General features: G+C 38.8%; 1 protein-coding gene and 1 non-coding gene across 2 annotated transcripts; both read right to left on the minus strand.

Annotated features, from left to right (window-relative positions):
* Nucleotides 1–1116: 1116 nt before the first annotated feature.
* Nucleotides 1117–4576, minus strand: LOC130095175 (protein insensitive-like). The gene is made up of 3 exons (XM_056261872.1): nucleotides 4307–4576; nucleotides 2473–2683; nucleotides 1117–1303 (listed from the first exon to the last, which is right to left on the minus strand). Exons 1-3 carry the CDS (start codon nucleotides 4442–4444, stop codon nucleotides 1191–1193), a joined length of 462 nt encoding a protein of 153 aa, XP_056117847.1. The 5' UTR covers nucleotides 4445–4576; the 3' UTR covers nucleotides 1117–1190.
* An 11858-nt stretch (nucleotides 4577–16434) lies between these two features.
* LOC130095198 (small nucleolar RNA SNORA5) lies at nucleotides 16435–16524 on the minus strand. Its single transcript, XR_008808059.1, has one exon. It is a non-coding gene; the product is annotated as a small nucleolar RNA SNORA5 (small nucleolar RNA).
* Nucleotides 16525–18285: the final 1761 nt, after the last annotated feature.

Genomic DNA, 18285 nt, shown 5'->3' on the forward strand with positions numbered 1-18285 from the left:
CTATACCATTTGCTGTGGTGTTACTGTTAAAGCATTTAACAGAACAATATAAACCCAGTTCAGAGGTGGGTAGTAACGAAGTACATTTACTTCGTTACATTTACTTGAGTATTTTTTTGGAAATTTTTTACTTTTAAGAGTAGATTTAATTGTGGGTACTTTTACTTTAACTCGAGTACATTTCTAATCAAAAAACGGTACTTTTACTTCGTTACGTTGGGCGACGTTCCTCTCGTTACTTTATTTTAATGCAATATGTTGTTAAAAGCGTAGTTCCCTTGTCAAAAAATCCTAAAGGATTCCAATAAGAAAATTGTACAGGATTCTAATTAGAATTTCTATCATATTTTGGAACCATTCCTATAGGATTTCCGATAGAAATGGTCTTATAGGACTATACATAAATATCCTATAGGATTCCGATAGAAATTGTCTTATAGGACTATACATAAATATTCTATAGGATTCCGATAGAAATGGTCTTTTAGGACAATGCATAAACCTCCTGTAGGATTTTCTACAGTATTTTAATGGGATCTAATTGGGTCACTACTCAGGTAAGGAGTTTCCTTTTTATTTTCGAGCATTTTTAAGAATCCTATAGCTGCACTTTTCCAATGTTTTTCTTTTTACTAATAGTAGTTTTTTGATTTTGTCTTGCAGTTTGCTTAAACTCACCTCAATGTAGACATTGTTCACTGTTTAATGTATGTTGTGCAACCTGCAGTCACATTATAAACAACATGGCAGGTGACATTTGGGCACACAGTATTAGTGCACACACTGATAATGGATTGATACAAATAAAAAAACAAAACAATAAATGCATTTTCTGTTATTTTAATTTCATAAGTATTTTATTTATTTATTTCTACTTTCATAACTATGAATTTATTACTTTTTTACAGATTATATTCGCTACAGACTTACACACACACACACTCAACACACACACACACACACACACACACACACACACACACACACACACACACACACACACACACACACACACACACACACACACACACAACAATAACTGAAATACAGCATTAAACATATCCTGAGCAAATCTGTCTGATTCCCACGAACTCACACGCGCACACACACTCACACAAACACACACACACACACCAACTGTGAAATACAACATTAAACATCCTGAACAAATCAGTTTGATTCAAACAAACTCACACACAATCATTGTGGCGCCTTTTTGACATCTTGCATTCATCTGCGCATTTCTGGGAGATGGCCTTCTTAATTATACTTGCTTCAATATTAAATTTATTTTTGATGTAGCCTGTAAGGAAAGAAACAAACAGAACATAAGTTTACAAACCATAATGATTATTGAGTAATGGTATTGGGCATCTATGTTGACAATAGAACTCCTCAAGGGAAGCCTGTGCCTATATTCTTCTTCACTATTACATACTAGGGATTAGGGCTGAGAGAAAAAAATCGATTCACCTAGCTATCGCAGTTTTTTTATCGATTCTAAAATCGATTTTTTTATTCCAGAATCGATATTAATTCAAATTCAATTGCTTTATTTTTGTCCTTGCTTGTAGATAAGGTTAAAATAAGTTAGCCACTTTCGTTGCAACAGAGGATGAAATGTGTCGTTATCTGAGTGTTGAGTGACATAATATCCCAAATGCACGATTCATCTTTAAAAGGCTGTGATCTCGATTCAAACACCCACGTGATCTTTCAATTCGTCTGTCTATTACTTTGTCAAAATCATATCGCAACATTCAAAACTGTGTTGGCGCTGACCTGGAGAGAGTCGTCATGAAACAGCTTTTCACAAACACTCTTTTCAACATCATAGTATCATTATTTCTGTGATGCAATAGTTCAAATGATCATAGAATTACTGGGATAAAAGTTTAAAGTTCAAATATGAACACTGATGTCTACGATAGCAATCAAAATCAGCTTTTGATAGAAACTTGGTGCTTAAAACAACGCATTTATCGATTACATTGTTTCGCCACTAAGTGACTGTTAAATGTTTTTATGACACATCCGGTATGATAAATTCGGTCCGGCAAGCTTTTAATGGTAGCATACCACCTCTGCTGAGGTTCCAAGTGTACCGTACGGATACTAAAATGTGACGTGAAAACACTACAGATCACTGATTGGTCAGAGGATTTACAACACGGGACACCAAACTGTTAGATTTAAATAGTCAGTAACAGCCACTGCAGCTTTATTTGTTCACACAATTTGTATTAAACGACTTGCTTGAAAAAAAAAAAAAATACAGTTCGCACACATCTATTTTTAGTCGCAAATGCGAGTGAAATGCTCGCACTGTTGAGCCCTGTTGCTCTAAAGTATATTAAAAAAAGTAAAAAAGTAGATACTTTTCCAAATTCCTGAGTATAATTATATCCTGTTGTTATATATATATAATAATAAAAACCTGCCAAAACTTGATTTTCAGGAAAATAAACTCACCAATTATGTCAGACACTTTTTGAGCCTCCAGTTGTGGCTTTGCTTCTTTGTCTTTGAAGGCATTGGAACTTTTTCCTGTGTAGCAGTGTGTTGCCAGTGTTGCTCTTCCAAAGACAGCCACCAGGAGGTCTTTTGTTGCTTTTTTTGCATCTGTCCATTTCATGTGGCCAAACTGTTCGGCACCGATGGATGTGTTGGGGCCAATTCTAACCTGAAAACAGTGATCGAACAATGAAACAGTAACAGAGTTAAAGTGAACTTAATAATATTTTGTTTGTTATGATGAAACCTATGAGTGTAGATTAAGAATCATCCAAGATGTGTTGAAGTGCTGCGAGTCTATGGTCAACCTCCTCTAACTTAGCTACAGCCATTCAAAAGATAGCATGGCAACTGCAGATGCAGGAGACCCATCGACAGAACTTGAACCCCCTCCTCTTTCATTGAAGTCGCAGGTGTGGAAGTTTTTGGGATTTCCAGTGAGTTATGTTGACAACGTTCGCGCTTCAAAAAAACCCCAGTTTGCAGACATCCCAAGTCTCGCGGAAGTTACGGGAGTCTCCCGCATATTGATAGCGGCTCCCTGATGCCCGCAAATTAGTTAAAATCTCCCGGAATCTAGAGTGAGCGAGCAAGAGCGCGCATGCGAGACAGAAGAGACTGTGCAAACCCTATAGCGCGCACGGCAGAGATGGAGAGAGCGAGAGACCTTGCGTATGTGCCTCATGAAGCGCATGTAAGACAGAGAGCATCCTGATTGGCCGGTTTCGGCTTTAAAAAAAATAAATGTAAAAATCGAGAATCGAATCGAACCGTGACCTTAGAATCAAAAATGTAATCAAAACGAGGATTTGGAGAATCGTGACACCCCTACTCACGCGTCTCTCTCTCTCTCTCTCTCTCTCTCTCTCTCTCACACACACACACACACCGCGTCTGTCTATGAGGCGCCGGACTGGACAAAAGCGAAGCGAACACCGCGAGCGATACTCCGCGAGAGAGACCGAGTGTGTCCGAGAGCACGCAACAGTGGGCGAGAGAGAGACAGTGTGACTTTTATTTACACTTATATAAACTAATATAATTTATTTTACTGGACAGTTTAAAGCTCATAACCATATTTTGTTGTTACTTGAAGAGTGCAGTGTTATGTTGCATCATGCAGTATTTGTGCTGAAAAGTACTGAGTAAATGTCTGTTACCTCAATAAATTTAAGGTCATTCCTATTTTATTTGTGTACATTTTTTAATCATTAACTTTAAAAGCACACTTTTTACAACTAAAAAAAAAAAAAAAAAAAAAAAAAAAAACGGAATTTGGGAAAAAATAAAACGGAATTTGGGAAAAAATAAAACGGATTGCATAGGGCTCTATCAATCCAGCCGACGGTGACGTCACACGCATACCCTCTATTGACATACTTCTCCAAATGATTGATTACATTACTTGCAAACATTTTTGTAATACAAGTTTTCTGAAATGTTATGTTTAAGTATGCACTAATTTGCATTTATCTCTAGAACAAAAAAAATAAAATAATAACAAACATTGGATGTAGTTGTCAGCATTATGTTGTTTACTTTTGTTCCTTAAAAATCTGACAATTCTGTCCATCTTGCATACCATAATCTGTATCATCTCTCATGTAAAATGGCATTTTTGGTTTTTGTATGAAAGAGAAAAAAGGCTGAAAATATGAACCGAACATAATCTAACAATTCTGACTTTTAATATATAAACTCCTGTGGGAAACACTGAATCATAATATACATTTTTGACCAAATCATGCAGCCCTAGTAAGAAAGCATTTTGAATGTTACTTAAAAACAATACCTTTTTGCAGTCATTATTACTCCTAGTCTCCTTTACATGAAGAGGCAGTAGAGAGGAAGGGGCAGGTACCACAGGGGAAGACTCTGGGGCTGGCAAATCCGAAGTGCATCCAGGGAGATTGTGTGCTGGTGCAGTCATTAATGGAGTGCATCCTAGAACAAAATAGGTTTTAATATCTTTTGAAGCAATCACTTAAAAAAATTAAAAACTTTTCATAGGGTTACCATTTTTTAAAAGTGTTAGAGTTTCCACAAGAACACTCTTAATCTCTTTTAATTCAGCCAAAATTTGCTGATTGACTCCACTGTCATTCCTTGTCCTTGCTGATGTCGTTCCCTCCCTGCTTGATTCCTAGAATTGTAAAACATTTGTTAGTGCAGTTTGTATGTAATTAAAACTTGCTGAAAATGTATTCAACATCAAACCATCCAAGATGTAGATGAGTTTGTTTCATAATTTGTAACAGATTTGGAGAAATTTAGCATTACATCATTTACTCACCAATGGATCATCTGCAGTGAACGGGTGCTGTGAAAATAAGAGTCTTGTGAGAACTTTAATAGTAGATTTAATAAGAATCAATGTATAATTTACAGTGAAGTCTACTATGTAGTGTTTTATTTTTTATATTTGTTCATTTAATTTCTTTCTTGTATGCTACTGTTAAATACATCTACTGTTGCTGGAAAAATAAAGCAGTGGGAAGAATGAGTCTAGACTAGAGCCCTGATATATGTAACTTCGTTGAAATAATCTTACTTTTTCAAGATTATACTGCTGCAGAAAGGATCTGGCGGCTCTTATCCTTTTGACGCTCTTTTCAGAAACTTGTTTACTGACCGACTGTAAATAAAAGAGAATTGTACAATTACAAATATAACCTTCAAATTAGCTGAAAGTGGCAATCATATGGGTCTAAGCAACAATAGCTTATCAGGTTTCGACATTATATATTGTCATGTGCTTGTCATTCGGACGCCATTTTTCTTATGATGTAACGAGTACATCAGGATTTAAGGGAAGTGTTCCCGGTTCCGGCTGACCTAATCTATGCAGCCTAACATTGAATTATAGAAGTCTATAGTGTGTTATGTGTATGCTAGGTCAAAGAGATGTGTTTTTAGTCTAGCTTTGAACTGACAGCGTGTGTCTGCTTCCCGGAAAATATTAGGAAGACTGTTCCAGAGTTTTAGTGCTAAATATGAAATGGATCTACTGCCAGCACTCGATTTTGATATTTAATAAACAAGGAGTTAATATCGTGTTAGATATTAGACAAAATGGGGTTAGGGTTACCACAAACTGCATCATCCTAATTTACCTCATATTCTTCACTGCTTTCTGATTCAGAAAGTATTCTGCTATACTTCTGGCGCTGCCCTCTCCCTAATTCTTCATTCCCTTCAGGTCTGGATCTTTTGATGGACTGATTTTTCTCAATAGAATGAAGCTGCTTAAGCATGGCAGATCTAGTTCCTGAAATGATAATTAATTATTATCACAACATGCATCAATTGTATCACAGTAATGCACAGACATATTACAAAAACATACTTACCAACGTTTAGAATTTTTGCAGGGCTGGATTCTTCTTTGTACTGTACATCACATACACCACCAATTTCACACTGTCCATTAATAATTTTTTCAGTTGGAAGCACATCCCATGTTGGGGGATCTTCAATCCATTGGATTAACATAAACCTCATTTTCTTAATAGGATAAAAAAAATAGACAATATTCTGTCAATTATAATGCTTTTGATGTGTGGGCAAAACAAAGAGTGTTTATACAAATATTATATGCTTTGATGTTTAATGTAAAAGACATTCAATGTTTTATAGGTGTATTAATCTCTTGTTAAGGTTTTGTTCGATCTGGACCTCAATTCAGACATAGCTTCGCACCAGCCGGTGGATCTAGCCGTGTTACTGTAGTTGCGTGCCTGTATGAGTCTCGTACATTGACAACCTGATGCTTGCTTTCTTTTAGGAGAGATATGCTCAAGATCAAAGAACACAAGTTGTTTCTCGTGTATATTGCAAGGTTTACAGTGGATTTAGAACAGATAAGGGTAATTTCCCTCTAAAATGATGTTTAAAACTGTTACTAAGCAACCAGCAACAGAAACGTAACGTTAATGTCCGAGACATAACCGACAGCCACTGATGATAAAGTCCATTGTGATGTTAACTACAAAAATAACGTTTAAGAAATGACTTAAGTTTCTAATAATGGTGTATTTCTACTTAAAGGTTTCTACTTATGGTGTAAGTAGTTGATAAATGTAACGGTAAGACCGTTAAACATGATCTAACGTTAATTATATAACTGTTATCAAAAAGCAGCCAGATGACTAACGTTATAACGTATACTGACCAGTCTTAAAATGTTACGAAAAAAAAAACATTTTACGCAGGTTTACACATAAATATTTCTAGATTGTGTCAAATGTTAATATAAAGAAACGTTTAAATATGTTACTTACAATTGTTTGTCACAGTTCGTCGTCTTCAAGAAAGTTGTATGATCGTCTCCTCTGACCGTTGCGCTGCAGTGAGCAAGGATGCGCATGCGCAATTGAATGTTCATGCCTACGATGTGAGTTGTGGGCGGTGTTCTTTGTATGAATATACAAATTATTTTCCGTTCAGTTTTTATTATGTTGACTTTCTAACGCCAAGATTTTGTATTATTATTATTATTATTATTATTTACATATGCAGTACGTTATACATATTTAATATTTCCACAACAGTGACCACAAATGATTCCTCTAAACAAGAAGATATCCCTACATTGAAATGAATGCAAAACAACGAGGCCCTTACAAAAGGTACCCTATTTTTACAACTTGAATCTGAGTATAGATAATTCAATACATTTGAAATAATTAATTAGTACATTTTAAATATTAAAAATGCAAATTATTTTTTGTAAACATTGTACATCTAATACAATGTTCACTGTTATTTATATAATTATTTGTGTATTTTACTGCAGCAAGTGCTACAAAATCACAAAGCTTTGTACCATTTTGATTAAGTAAAAAATGGAACAACTTCAAAACACGAAAATGACTGAAAAGTACCAGAGGGTTAAATAAAATTATGTTAACATTTTATTACTTGAAAGCACTGTCACATGTTAAAATAGTCTTTGATCATATTACTAGATTTTTGGATCCAGAATCGAGTTGCCCCCTTCCAAAGACAAGTCGATGGCGGGCAAACAACACTCCTCATTACAATTGGGATGATACCCATCAGAATGAATCCCCTGCAAACAGTGAGGAAGACGAGGAGGAATTTTATGATTCTGTTGATGAAATGGACCATGGTGAAGATGAGTGGAGTGACACTCAGGGAGATTTTGACTCTACTATGGATGACACTGCTGTCACAAATTCTGATTCAAATTCACAATTTGAAAAATCTGGGGCCCCTCTTTACACAGGATCAGAGATAACAATTGCACAGGCAATAGTTCTAATTTTGTCCTTCTCTCTGAGGCACAGTTTAACAGCAAGTGCTGTGGAAGACCTATTAAAGCTCTTAAATGTCTTTCTACCGAGTAGCAACATATTGCCAGAGTCTCTCCACCTCTTCCGAAAAATATTCCATGATCCATCTGAGTCTCTAAATGTTCACCTTTTCTGCAACATTTGCCAAACATATCTTTCAAAGAACAACATGCATTGTCCAGAGTGTAATGAGATAAATGACCCAAAAAAGAATATTGCAGAAGGCAATTTTTATATAAGTCTCTCTATCGAGGACCAGCTAAGAGACATCCTACAAAAAGATGATTGTGCATTTCAATCAGAAGTATATGGAACAAATGATGTAAGAAAGGGTGAAATGTATCAAACACTCCCCAATTTCACAGCTAATGACATATCACTACTATGGAACTGTGATGGCATTCCAATGTTTAAATCTTCACCTTTCTCATTGTGGCCCATCAGATGTGTGATAAATGAACTCCAACCAAATGTTCGTTTCAAAAACATGATACTCGCAGGTGTCTGGTTTGGGCGTGGTAAACCTGACATGTCCACCTACCTTAAGCAATTTGTGGATGACATTCTAAAAATCAATTCACAAGGTCTGGAATGGAAGCACCCACATACAAAAAAAACTGTGGTGTCTAAAGTTTTCCCTATCGTATGCTCATGTGACGCAGTAGCCCGATGTATGCTTCAAGGTATACATCAATTCAATGGTGCATATGGATGTGGACATTGCTTAAATGAAGGGAAAACAGTGCCAAAAGGAAGAGGATATGCCAGAGTATATCCACCCACTGAGGCACAGAAAAGAACCCATGACCATGTCATTGAATGTGGGCAGAGGGCCATTGAGAATGATGTTGACCATGTGTTTGGGGTGAAGACAGTATCACCATTAGTCCTCCTGAATCCCTCCACTGGTTTTGACATTGTGAACAGCTTTCCAATTGACTACATGCACTGTGTTCTCTTGGGAGTGACAAAGCAATTCTTGGACTTGTGGTTCAATAGCAAGTACCATGACAGCCCTTGGTACATTGGGACATCACATAAGCTTGTTGATCAAAGACTGCTTACCATCAAACCTCCATCTGATATACCAAGAATACCACGGACTGTGAAAGTTGCGCAAAGGTGGAAGGCTGCAGAATGCAGAAGCTGGCTATTATTCTACAGTGGTCCTGTTCTGTACAAGATTCTTCCAACAAAATTTTTGAAACATTGGCTCCTTCTGGTCACTGCCATTTTTTGCTTTCTGAAAGACACTGTCACAGAAAATGACTTGGCAGCAGCAACATCCAAGATCACAAAGTTTGTGCAGGAGATACCAACGACATATGGCTTGTGCCAAATGTCCTTCAATGTCCATCAGCTTACACATTTGCCTTTCTCTGTCAAGATGTATGGACCTCTTTGGTGTACATCTGCATTTTCATTTGAGGGTCACAACCAGAAACTGAAGAGGTTGTGTCATGGAACAAATTATATCCCATCTCAAATTGCACGCCAATTCAACATACTTCAGTCAATTCCCCAACTACTTAAACGAACAACGACTAGTGCTGATGTCTCAAATAGGGTGGGCAAACTTGTCAATGACTGGCTAGGTGTTTATCCTCTTGTTGCTAAGGCACAAAAGCTAGAAGGTCTTGTTTTGCTGGGATGTTCTCGACAAAAAATGTTAGATCACAAAGATAAGTTCTTAATGCTCCCAGTCTGTGATCTATCTGAAAATGATGAGTACTCTGCAGAGACATATGACAGAGCAATTGTGAATGGACAACTGTTAACGACAGAGAAATATGGAAAAGAGTACAAACACAACAGTTTTACTGTTCAGCTAAATAATGGTTGCATTGGAAAGATTGAGTCAATTGTAAATATCATACATGATCACAAAAACAATCCGCTCATCCAAGTTCAGCTTTTACAAACCACACTTGCTGGTTTTATGTCTGAAGGATCTCCTTCCCATATAAAAGAAGTGGTGCCAACTCCAACACGTATGATTGTAAAACCTCTGGAAATTGTCCGCAAAGTTGTGCACATTTGCTTGAAAAAAACATGCTATATTGCATTACAACCAAACAGCATAGAGCTTGACTGATGTATAGGCCTAGCATAGAGCTCAGCTGATGGCTGAATATTTTTTATAGTAACTGAGCTGCATGGTGTTCCTGCAAGTGTAAATAAATCCTTTTATTGTATGGACTATATGACATTCTATCTAAATTGTTATATTCTTTTATTTATGAATCTATCTATAATGTATATAATTTCTGAATTGAAATGATTAAAACGATCTTGCTGTATAAATGTTTATAACATTATATATTTGATGTTATATATTTAATTTAATATATTTAATATTTAATGGTGTTCCTGAAAGTGTAAATAAATCATTTTATTGTGTCGACTATATGACATTCTACCTAAATTGTATTTATATTCTTTTATTTGTGAATCTATCTATAATGTATATAATTTCTGAATTTAAATGATTAAAATGATCTGGCTGTATAAATGTTTATAATATTTAATTGTAATTACCTGGAAAAACAGCACAACATACAGAAATGATATAGAATTTAAAAAAAATATACTACAGGACAAACTAAAAATTCCATGAAAATAAATCAGAATGAAGGATTCTAAGAATCCAATAAGATCCTATAAGAATCCAGTAAGATACTACAGGACAAAGTGAAATTTCATTAAAATTAATCAGAATGTCCAATAGGATTATAAGAATCTAATAAGATCCAATAAGAATCCAATAAGATCCTACAGGACAAAGTAAAATTCCATTAAAATAAATCAGAATGTCCAATAGGATTATAAGAATCCAATAAGATCCTATTGGAATCCATTAAGATCCTACAGGATAAACTGAAATTCCAATAGGATTTTTTGACAAGGGTTTATTCTAAGCGCGCGCTCTCTCTTTTTTTCTGGGCATGAGCGATGCTCAATTCACAAATGAATCACTCTTTTGAGTCGATTCTGCTCAAAGACTTCATCAAACAAGTTGGGCAGATCTGTCTAAATCGGTTCGCGAATCAGTTCGAATGATCTGTTCAGTTTCCTGCACGCACTGAATCATCTCGGAGTCGTAACAGGAAGATTACATCAACATCAAGATTACATCAAGAGCGTTGTATGAAAGTGGCAGTCCACAGTCTACAGTACAGTCTAGAAAGTAAATCTGCAAATGCATCATATTTTTTTGCCAGCGATGAAGATCTTTATTAGTTGAACATCTTCGTATGTTACTTCGTAAGCTGTCTGTGAATGAATTATTCCACACGACGATACATTCGATTTCATTTCATTCAGGTAATACATTTTACAACCAAACAGATTATTACGCCATATAGCACTACTACAAAGTATGACATTTCCCTTTTTTTGGACATATACATTAATTTATACATTAAATAAGCTATCGTCCAGTTTATGAATGTGTGTACACACACAATGTGTGTATTGCGCAGTGACGTGCGAACTCGACTTGAAAACGAATGCCTTTGCCTGCCTTATTAGACACAGTTAACCAGTTTAAAGATGCTTTCACAAATATAGCCTACATTTAAATACATTTTGGAGAACAGACAGAAGAAGATCCGTACATTTTTGATCGTTGGTTGTGTTTGGCATGACATGACGGCGGGCACATGTGCAGAGTTTTAACACTTTCTAATCTGTGTCAATGGTTCCCACCCCTTTACATGAATGCAAAACTCCATAGAGTCACTTTATTCCGACATTGTCTAATAATCCAAATGTAGTTGTATAAGTTATTATACTATTATACAAACCAAAGGACAGGCAATGGTTTTCGGGCTATAGATATAATATACAGAAATAATGTTTGTCTCTTCTGTTTTTGTTGCAAAGATGGCTTATCTAATTATGATCATTTTAGTCATTAAAATAAAAAAATATCTAAATAATGTCATGTTATATATATATATATATATATATAGGCCTATGTGATCCAAAGTAACTAGTAACTAACTACTTGAGTAGTTTTTTCATTGGATACTTTTTTACTCTTACTCAAGTAACTTTTAAGATTATTACTTTTACTTTTACTTTGAGTAAATATTTCTATAAGTACTTGTACTTTTACTTGAGTACAGTTTTTGGATACTCTACCCACCTCTGACCCAGTTTGGATTCTACACTAAAGGGCTAACATTAGTTTACTCCTTATGTCCCCTTAGGAGCACTAGATTTTAGATTTTTAGATGTTATTGTTAATTTTGTTTATTTGAAAAATCTATTTATTATTTTATATAATATTATATTTAAATGTTATTCTATTTGCTCTATTTAATTAAAATTTTATATATATACACTACCGTTCAAAAGTTTGGGGTCGGTACGATTTTAAATACTTTTAAAAGAATTCTCTTCTGCTAACCATGGCTGCGCTTATTTGATTAAAAATACAACAAAAATCAGTTATAGTATTAAATATTATTCCAGTGTAAATCAGCAGTTTTCTGTGTGAATATATAGTAAAGTGTAATTTATTCCTGTGATCAAAGCTGAATTTTCAGCATCACCAGTGTCAGTGTCTTCAGTGTCAAATGATCCTTCACAAATCAGTATAATATGAGGATTTGATGCTCAAGAAACATTTATTATTATTATCAATGTTGAAACAGTTGTTGGTCCAGGGCCGGCGCTCCGCACACGCACATCACGCGCGCGTAGGGCACCAAGTGCTTGGGGGGGCACCAAAAAATCTGGGTCGTGAAAAATCATCACAATAGGCTACTAGTATAAATAACAAATAAAATATGTCTAAAGCATGTTAATATACAAAAGCAATACAAAAGTAATATAGGCCTAGACCAAATTAGTCGAGAAAAAGGTGAATCTCATTTTTCGTCTCCCTCTGGTGCTCCCTCAAGGGCGACATCTGTTGGTGAAACTGCAATTAGAAAAAAAAAAAAAACCCACAATCTCAGTGTTTGTATATTTTCATATTCACAGAGTTGTCAAATTATTAGGGCTGGGAAAAGATTAATCGCATACAAAATAAAAGTTTGTGTCTACATGATATGTGTGTATACTGTGTATAATTATTTTGTATATATAAATACACACACATATGCACGTATATATTTAAGAAATATTTGCATGTATATACTGTATATATTTATATATAATTTATATTATATATAAATTTAAATATTTTATATATAAATAACAAATATTTCTTAAATACATACATGCAAATGTGTATTTATATACACTACCGTTCAAAAGTTTGGGGTCAGTGAGAATTTTATTTTTATTTTTTGGAGGAAAGAAATCAATACTTTTATTTATCAAGGAATAGTTAATTTGATTGAAAGTGACAGTAAAGACATTTATAATGTTACAAAAGTCTTTTGAACTTCCTATTCATCAAAGAATCCTAAAAAAAAAAAAAACTGTACAACTGACAGACCAACAACTGTTACAACTTTACTGATAATAATAATAAATGTTTCTTGAGCATCAAATCCTCATATTATACTGATTTGTGAAGGATCATTTGACACTGAAGACACTGACACTGGTGATGCTGAAAATTCAGCTTTGATCACAGGAATAAATTACACTTTACTATATATTCACACAGAAAACAGCTGATTTACACTGGAATAATATTTAATACTATAACTGATTTTTGTTGTATTTTTAATCAAATAAGCGCAGCCATGGTTAGCAGAAGATAATTCTTTTAAAAGTATTTAAAATCGTACCGACCCCAAACTTTTGAACGGTAGTGTATATACAAAATAATTATACACAGTACACGCACACATATATCATTCATGTAGACACAAACTTTTATTTTGGATGCGATTAATCGCGATTAATCTTTTCCCAGCCCTACAAATTATGTACAGAATTATTATATTGTGCTTCATCAGACTAAGAAATTCTGAATGGTTGTTATTCCTTGGGTGGGTGAGGGGGTGAGTGGGGTGGGGGGGCACCACCAAGCATTTGTGCTTAGGGCACCCAAATGGCTAGCGCCGGCCCTGGGTCTGTCAGTTGTACAGTTTTTTTTTAGTTTTTTTTTTTAGGATTCTTTGATGAATAGGGTTAGGGTTAGAATCTTTTGTAACATTATAAATGTCTTTACTGTCACTTTCGATCAAATTAATTATTCCTTGATAAATAAAAGTATTGATTTCTTTCCTCCAAAAAATAAAAATAAAATTCTCACTGACCCCAAACTTTTGAACGGTAGTGTACGTATATATGTGCTGTAGTTTGTGACTCTTAAACTCTGGTGTCAATAAAAATGTATCTTTGCTCAGTGATAATCACTTTATCTGTCTTTTTATTCAGCAAGTTAATCAGTGTGTGTGTGTGTGTGTGTGTGTGTGTGTGTGTCTTGCACTGCCATTCAGCTCAGTGGTATCACAATTTTCCTGTTAGACATCTGAGTTATATAGTATGGTATAGTTATAAGGTAGTCATTGCTTTTCTTTAGGCCTTAAAACGGTCAAAGGGGCCTCAAACCAAATTTTGCTTAGGGCCCCCAAAGGTCTAGGGCCGGCTCTGTGTGAATCTGTCTGAGTGTAAACACTGTGTCTGTCTTTAGTATTTGCTAGGCAGGAGTTATCACATTTACACCACACAAAAATTTTTGTATGAGAGACTATGGCGAGCGAACGGCATTTAAGAAGTGTGTTCCTCCCTGCTTGCGCTATCTAACGGGCGGGGATACACACGTTCTTTGTGTTGTTTGTTTGGGAGTGTATGCCCAGTCAGTTCTCGAGGGGGCTGGCTGCGAGCATTGCGAGCGTCTGCCTTTATGGACGCTCCGCTCCCGCCGGGCGGTCTTTGAGGAGAGTGCTCGGTGCGCGCTCCCCGCGGTTCGAGTCCCGCTTCTGCCGAGGCTGAGCGGCGACGCTTATCGTGGGGATCGCAAATGGATCTTTCAGCGGGGTTAGAGACGGGCTCTGCCTTATCTCTGCCTTCACCTGTTAGATCCAGTGTCTCAGCCCGGTTTGGAAGCACGCTCTGCGGTTTCTTCCGCCCGGGCTCAGGCACCAGTACTGCAACTATCTAACGTTAGTTATAAAAACTAGGAGATAAAAATAGCAGTATTGACGAGGGAGATGTGGAGGACTCGCCACCTAACACTCCCGAAAGCGAAGAGCTCATGGAGGTTCTCACTCGAGCTGTATCAAAACTAAGCATTGAGTGGCCAGTGGCTAGGCAGGAGTCTGTTATTAAATCTAAGTTAGATGAAAGATTTCTCCCTTCCCGTGTGCAACCTCCATGCCGGTGCTTGCCGTTTTTTCATGATCTCCATACTGAGGTGTCGAGATTATGGAAGAAGCCGGCTTCTGATATAATTTTAGCCCCCAATCATTCACATATTCAGATTTAGCGGGGGCTAGGTTTTTGAAAAGAAAAGACGGCGCTTTGCCGCGGGTAGAAGAGACGCTTGCGAGCTATCTCTCTTCCGAGGCTGCATTGTCATTTAAAGCACCGGCATTATCTTCCAAGCCATTATGAAATATTTCGGCTTTGTAAAGTGTATTTGGCGGGAGGTCAGGCTGCGTCGTGTCTGCATACAATGTCTATATTGCAGGCATACCAGGCTGATTTGCTAAAGGACGTGAGCATGAGTGAGGAGGCAGTACTGACGTGGTTCGAGAACTGCGTCAGGCTGCCGATTTATGGTAAAATGATTTTTTCCAACATGAAACAGAAAGAGAAAGCTTTCTTTTAGATGATCCTCTCTCCCCTGCGGGGTTATTCAGTGACTTAGTTAATACTGTCATTGATAATTTCAGGAAGAAAAGAAGCAGGCAGCAGCTTTTAAAAGATTTCTTCCATTAAAAGTTCATGTCCACGGGGCTGCTGGTCGTGGACTGAGTCCACGAGCTCATCGCATAGGTGCAACAAAGCAGAGTATCGCGTCTCGCGCTCCCCTTGCTGGACAGTGGGACCAGACGCGGCACTCTCAGCCAAAGCTTTTTGAAAAATAAATATAATATAATAAAAAATAAAAAAAGCAATAGAACTGTTTTGAGGACAGTTATATTGGCTATGCTGAGGGCGGTCCCCACCGAGGGAGAAAGGTGTTCACCTCTTTTTACGGTGCCCATTCTTTCTCGGTGCCCTTAGGGGCCCGTTCTGCCAACCCTGCCTTCATGCCGGGGCGCAGACGGTCTCGGCGAGCGCTTTCCCGAGGGACGCTCGCCTCCTCTGACACTGAGGGTGGTCCCCATCGAGGGAGAAAGGTGTTCACCTCTTTTTACGGTGCCCATTCTTCCTCGGTGCCCTCAGGGGCCCGTTCTGCCAACCCCGCCTTCATGCCGGGGCGCAGACGGTCCCGGCGAGCGCTTTCCCGAGGGACGCTCGCCTCCTCTGACACTGAGGGTGGTCCCCATCGAGGGATAAAGGTGTTCACCTCTTTTTACGGTGCCCATTCTTTCTCGGTGCCCTCAGGGGCCCGTTCTGCCAACCCCGCCTTCATGCCGGGGCGTAGACGGTCCCAGCGAGTGCTTTCCCGAGGGACGCTCGCTCCCTCTGAGGAGGGTCTCAGAGCGGTCAAACCAGTAGTTCCCTGCCGGTGCGCCGTTACAGGGCGCTGTGTTTGCTACTCAAATTACACCAGAGACCAGTCTCGAGAGACTGGTACCCTTAGTAGAATTTGTTTGGCAGAGTGGAAAAGCCTGCCAAGAATATCTCAGTGGGTCCTGCAGACAGTAGTAAGAGGTTATTCGATCCAATTTAGGTGTCGTCCACCGAAACTCAGAGGGGTTCTGCCCATAGTGTGGGCCCCGAGCAGGCTCTGGTAATGGAACAAGAGGTGAAAACGCTCCTTCAAAAGGGGGCTATAGAACGGGTTCCTCCTCCCAGTTTGGAGCTAGGTTATTACAGCTGATATTTCATCGTTCCAAAGAAGGATGGGGGGTTGCGTCCAATTTTTAGATTTGCGCCTATAAAATCGCTCGGTAGGGAAGCTCAATTCAAGATGCTCACTATCAAGCAGGTCGTGTCACAAATCAGGTCCGAGGGCTGGTTTGTCACGATATATCTAAAGGACGCTTACTTCCACATTTCCATACTTCCACAACACAGGAAGTTCCTGAGGTTTGCCTACAGGGGCGAGGCATTCCAATATAGGGTTCTTCCGTTCGGTCTATCTATCTCCCCGTACTTTACGGAGCAGATGGCGGTTCGACATCGAGATGTCGTCCTCGCGCATATCAGGAAGTTGGGGTTGAGGCTGAACGCGAAGAAAAGTGTTTATCTCCTTCTCTGGAGACCACTTTTCTGGGCGTTGTTTGGGATTAGGTCACCCGCATCGCTTCGATTCTTCAGCTTTGAAACAGTAAAGCTAGGCCAGCTACTCACTGTAAAGCAGTTTCAGAAACTGTTGGGTTTGATGGCAGCAGTGTCCAACGTTATACCTTGGCCTGTTGTACATGAGACCGCTCCGGTGGTGGCTCAGGACCAAGGGATTCTTCCCGAGGGGAAATCCACTCCGCACGATCAAAGTCACGCGGCGCTGCCTTCGTGCTCTGGTCTTGTGGAAAGAAACTTGGTTCCTATCCAAAGATCCTGTGCTGGGGGCTCTTTGTCGTCGCATAAAGCTAACGACGGATGCTTCCCTCACAGGGTGGGGGGCGGTCATGAGTGGTCGTCCAGCCCAAGGTCTGTGGCAGGACCATCATCTATCATGGCATATAAATTGTCTAGAGATGTTGGCAGTGTTTCAGGCTCTGAAACACTTCCTAGCAGACCTGAGAGGTCATCATGTGCTAGTTCAGTCAGACAACACGTCGGTGGTCTCTTATATAAATCGTCAGGGGGGCCTGCGGTCTCGCCGGCTTTACAAGTTGGCCCGTCAGGTCCTCCTGTGGTCCCTAGGGAAGTTACTATCACTGAGAGCAATGTATCTTCCTGGGTATTTGAATGTGGTAGCAGACTCCCTGTCGAGGCAGGGGCCGAGGCTGGGGGAATGGAGACTCCACCCCCGAGGTGGTGGAGCTCCTTTGGTTGAGTTTCGGTCGCGCCGAGGCGGACCTATTCGCTTCCAAGGAGATATCGCACTGTCGTCTGTGGTTCTCCATCAGTCATCCATCCCCTCTGGGGTTGGACACTATGGTGCAGCCGTGGCCGAGGTCACGTCTGTACGCTTTTCCCCCGATTGTTCTGCTACCAGGAGTTCTGGAGAGGGTTCGCCGGGACGGGGTCAGCCTACTGTTAGTAGCCCCGTTCTGGCCGGCCCGAGTATGGTTTGCGGACCTGGTTTCTCTCCTGGACGGCTCTCCTTTGGAGCTCCCGGTCAGGAGGGATCTACTCTCTCAGGCGGGCGGCATGATATTTCACCCCCGCCCAGAGTTATGGAAACTGTGGGCTTGGCCTCTGAGGGGGCCCAGCTCTTAGATTCCGGTCTCTCAACCGAGGTTGTTGAGACCATCCTTCACTCCAG

The sequence above is a fragment of the Rhinichthys klamathensis genome, unplaced genomic scaffold (genome assembly GCF_029890125.1).
Source record: "Rhinichthys klamathensis goyatoka isolate OS25496 unplaced genomic scaffold, OSU_Roscu_1.1 h1tg000186l_1, whole genome shotgun sequence".
Lineage (NCBI taxonomy): Eukaryota > Metazoa > Chordata > Actinopteri > Cypriniformes > Leuciscidae > Rhinichthys > Rhinichthys klamathensis.

Coding starts and splice junctions, on each gene's coding strand:
- LOC130095175 (XM_056261872.1), bottom strand. CDS start 4,444: ATGACTGCACCAGCACACAATCTCCCTGGATGCACTTCGGATTTGCCA. Junction 2,684..4,306: donor GTAATAATGACTGCAAAAAG/GTATTGTTTTTA, acceptor CACTGTTTTCAG/GTTAGAATTGGCCCCAACAC. Junction 1,304..2,472: donor AAAAGTGTCTGACATAATTG/GTGAGTTTATTT, acceptor CTTTCCTTACAG/GCTACATCAAAAATAAATTT.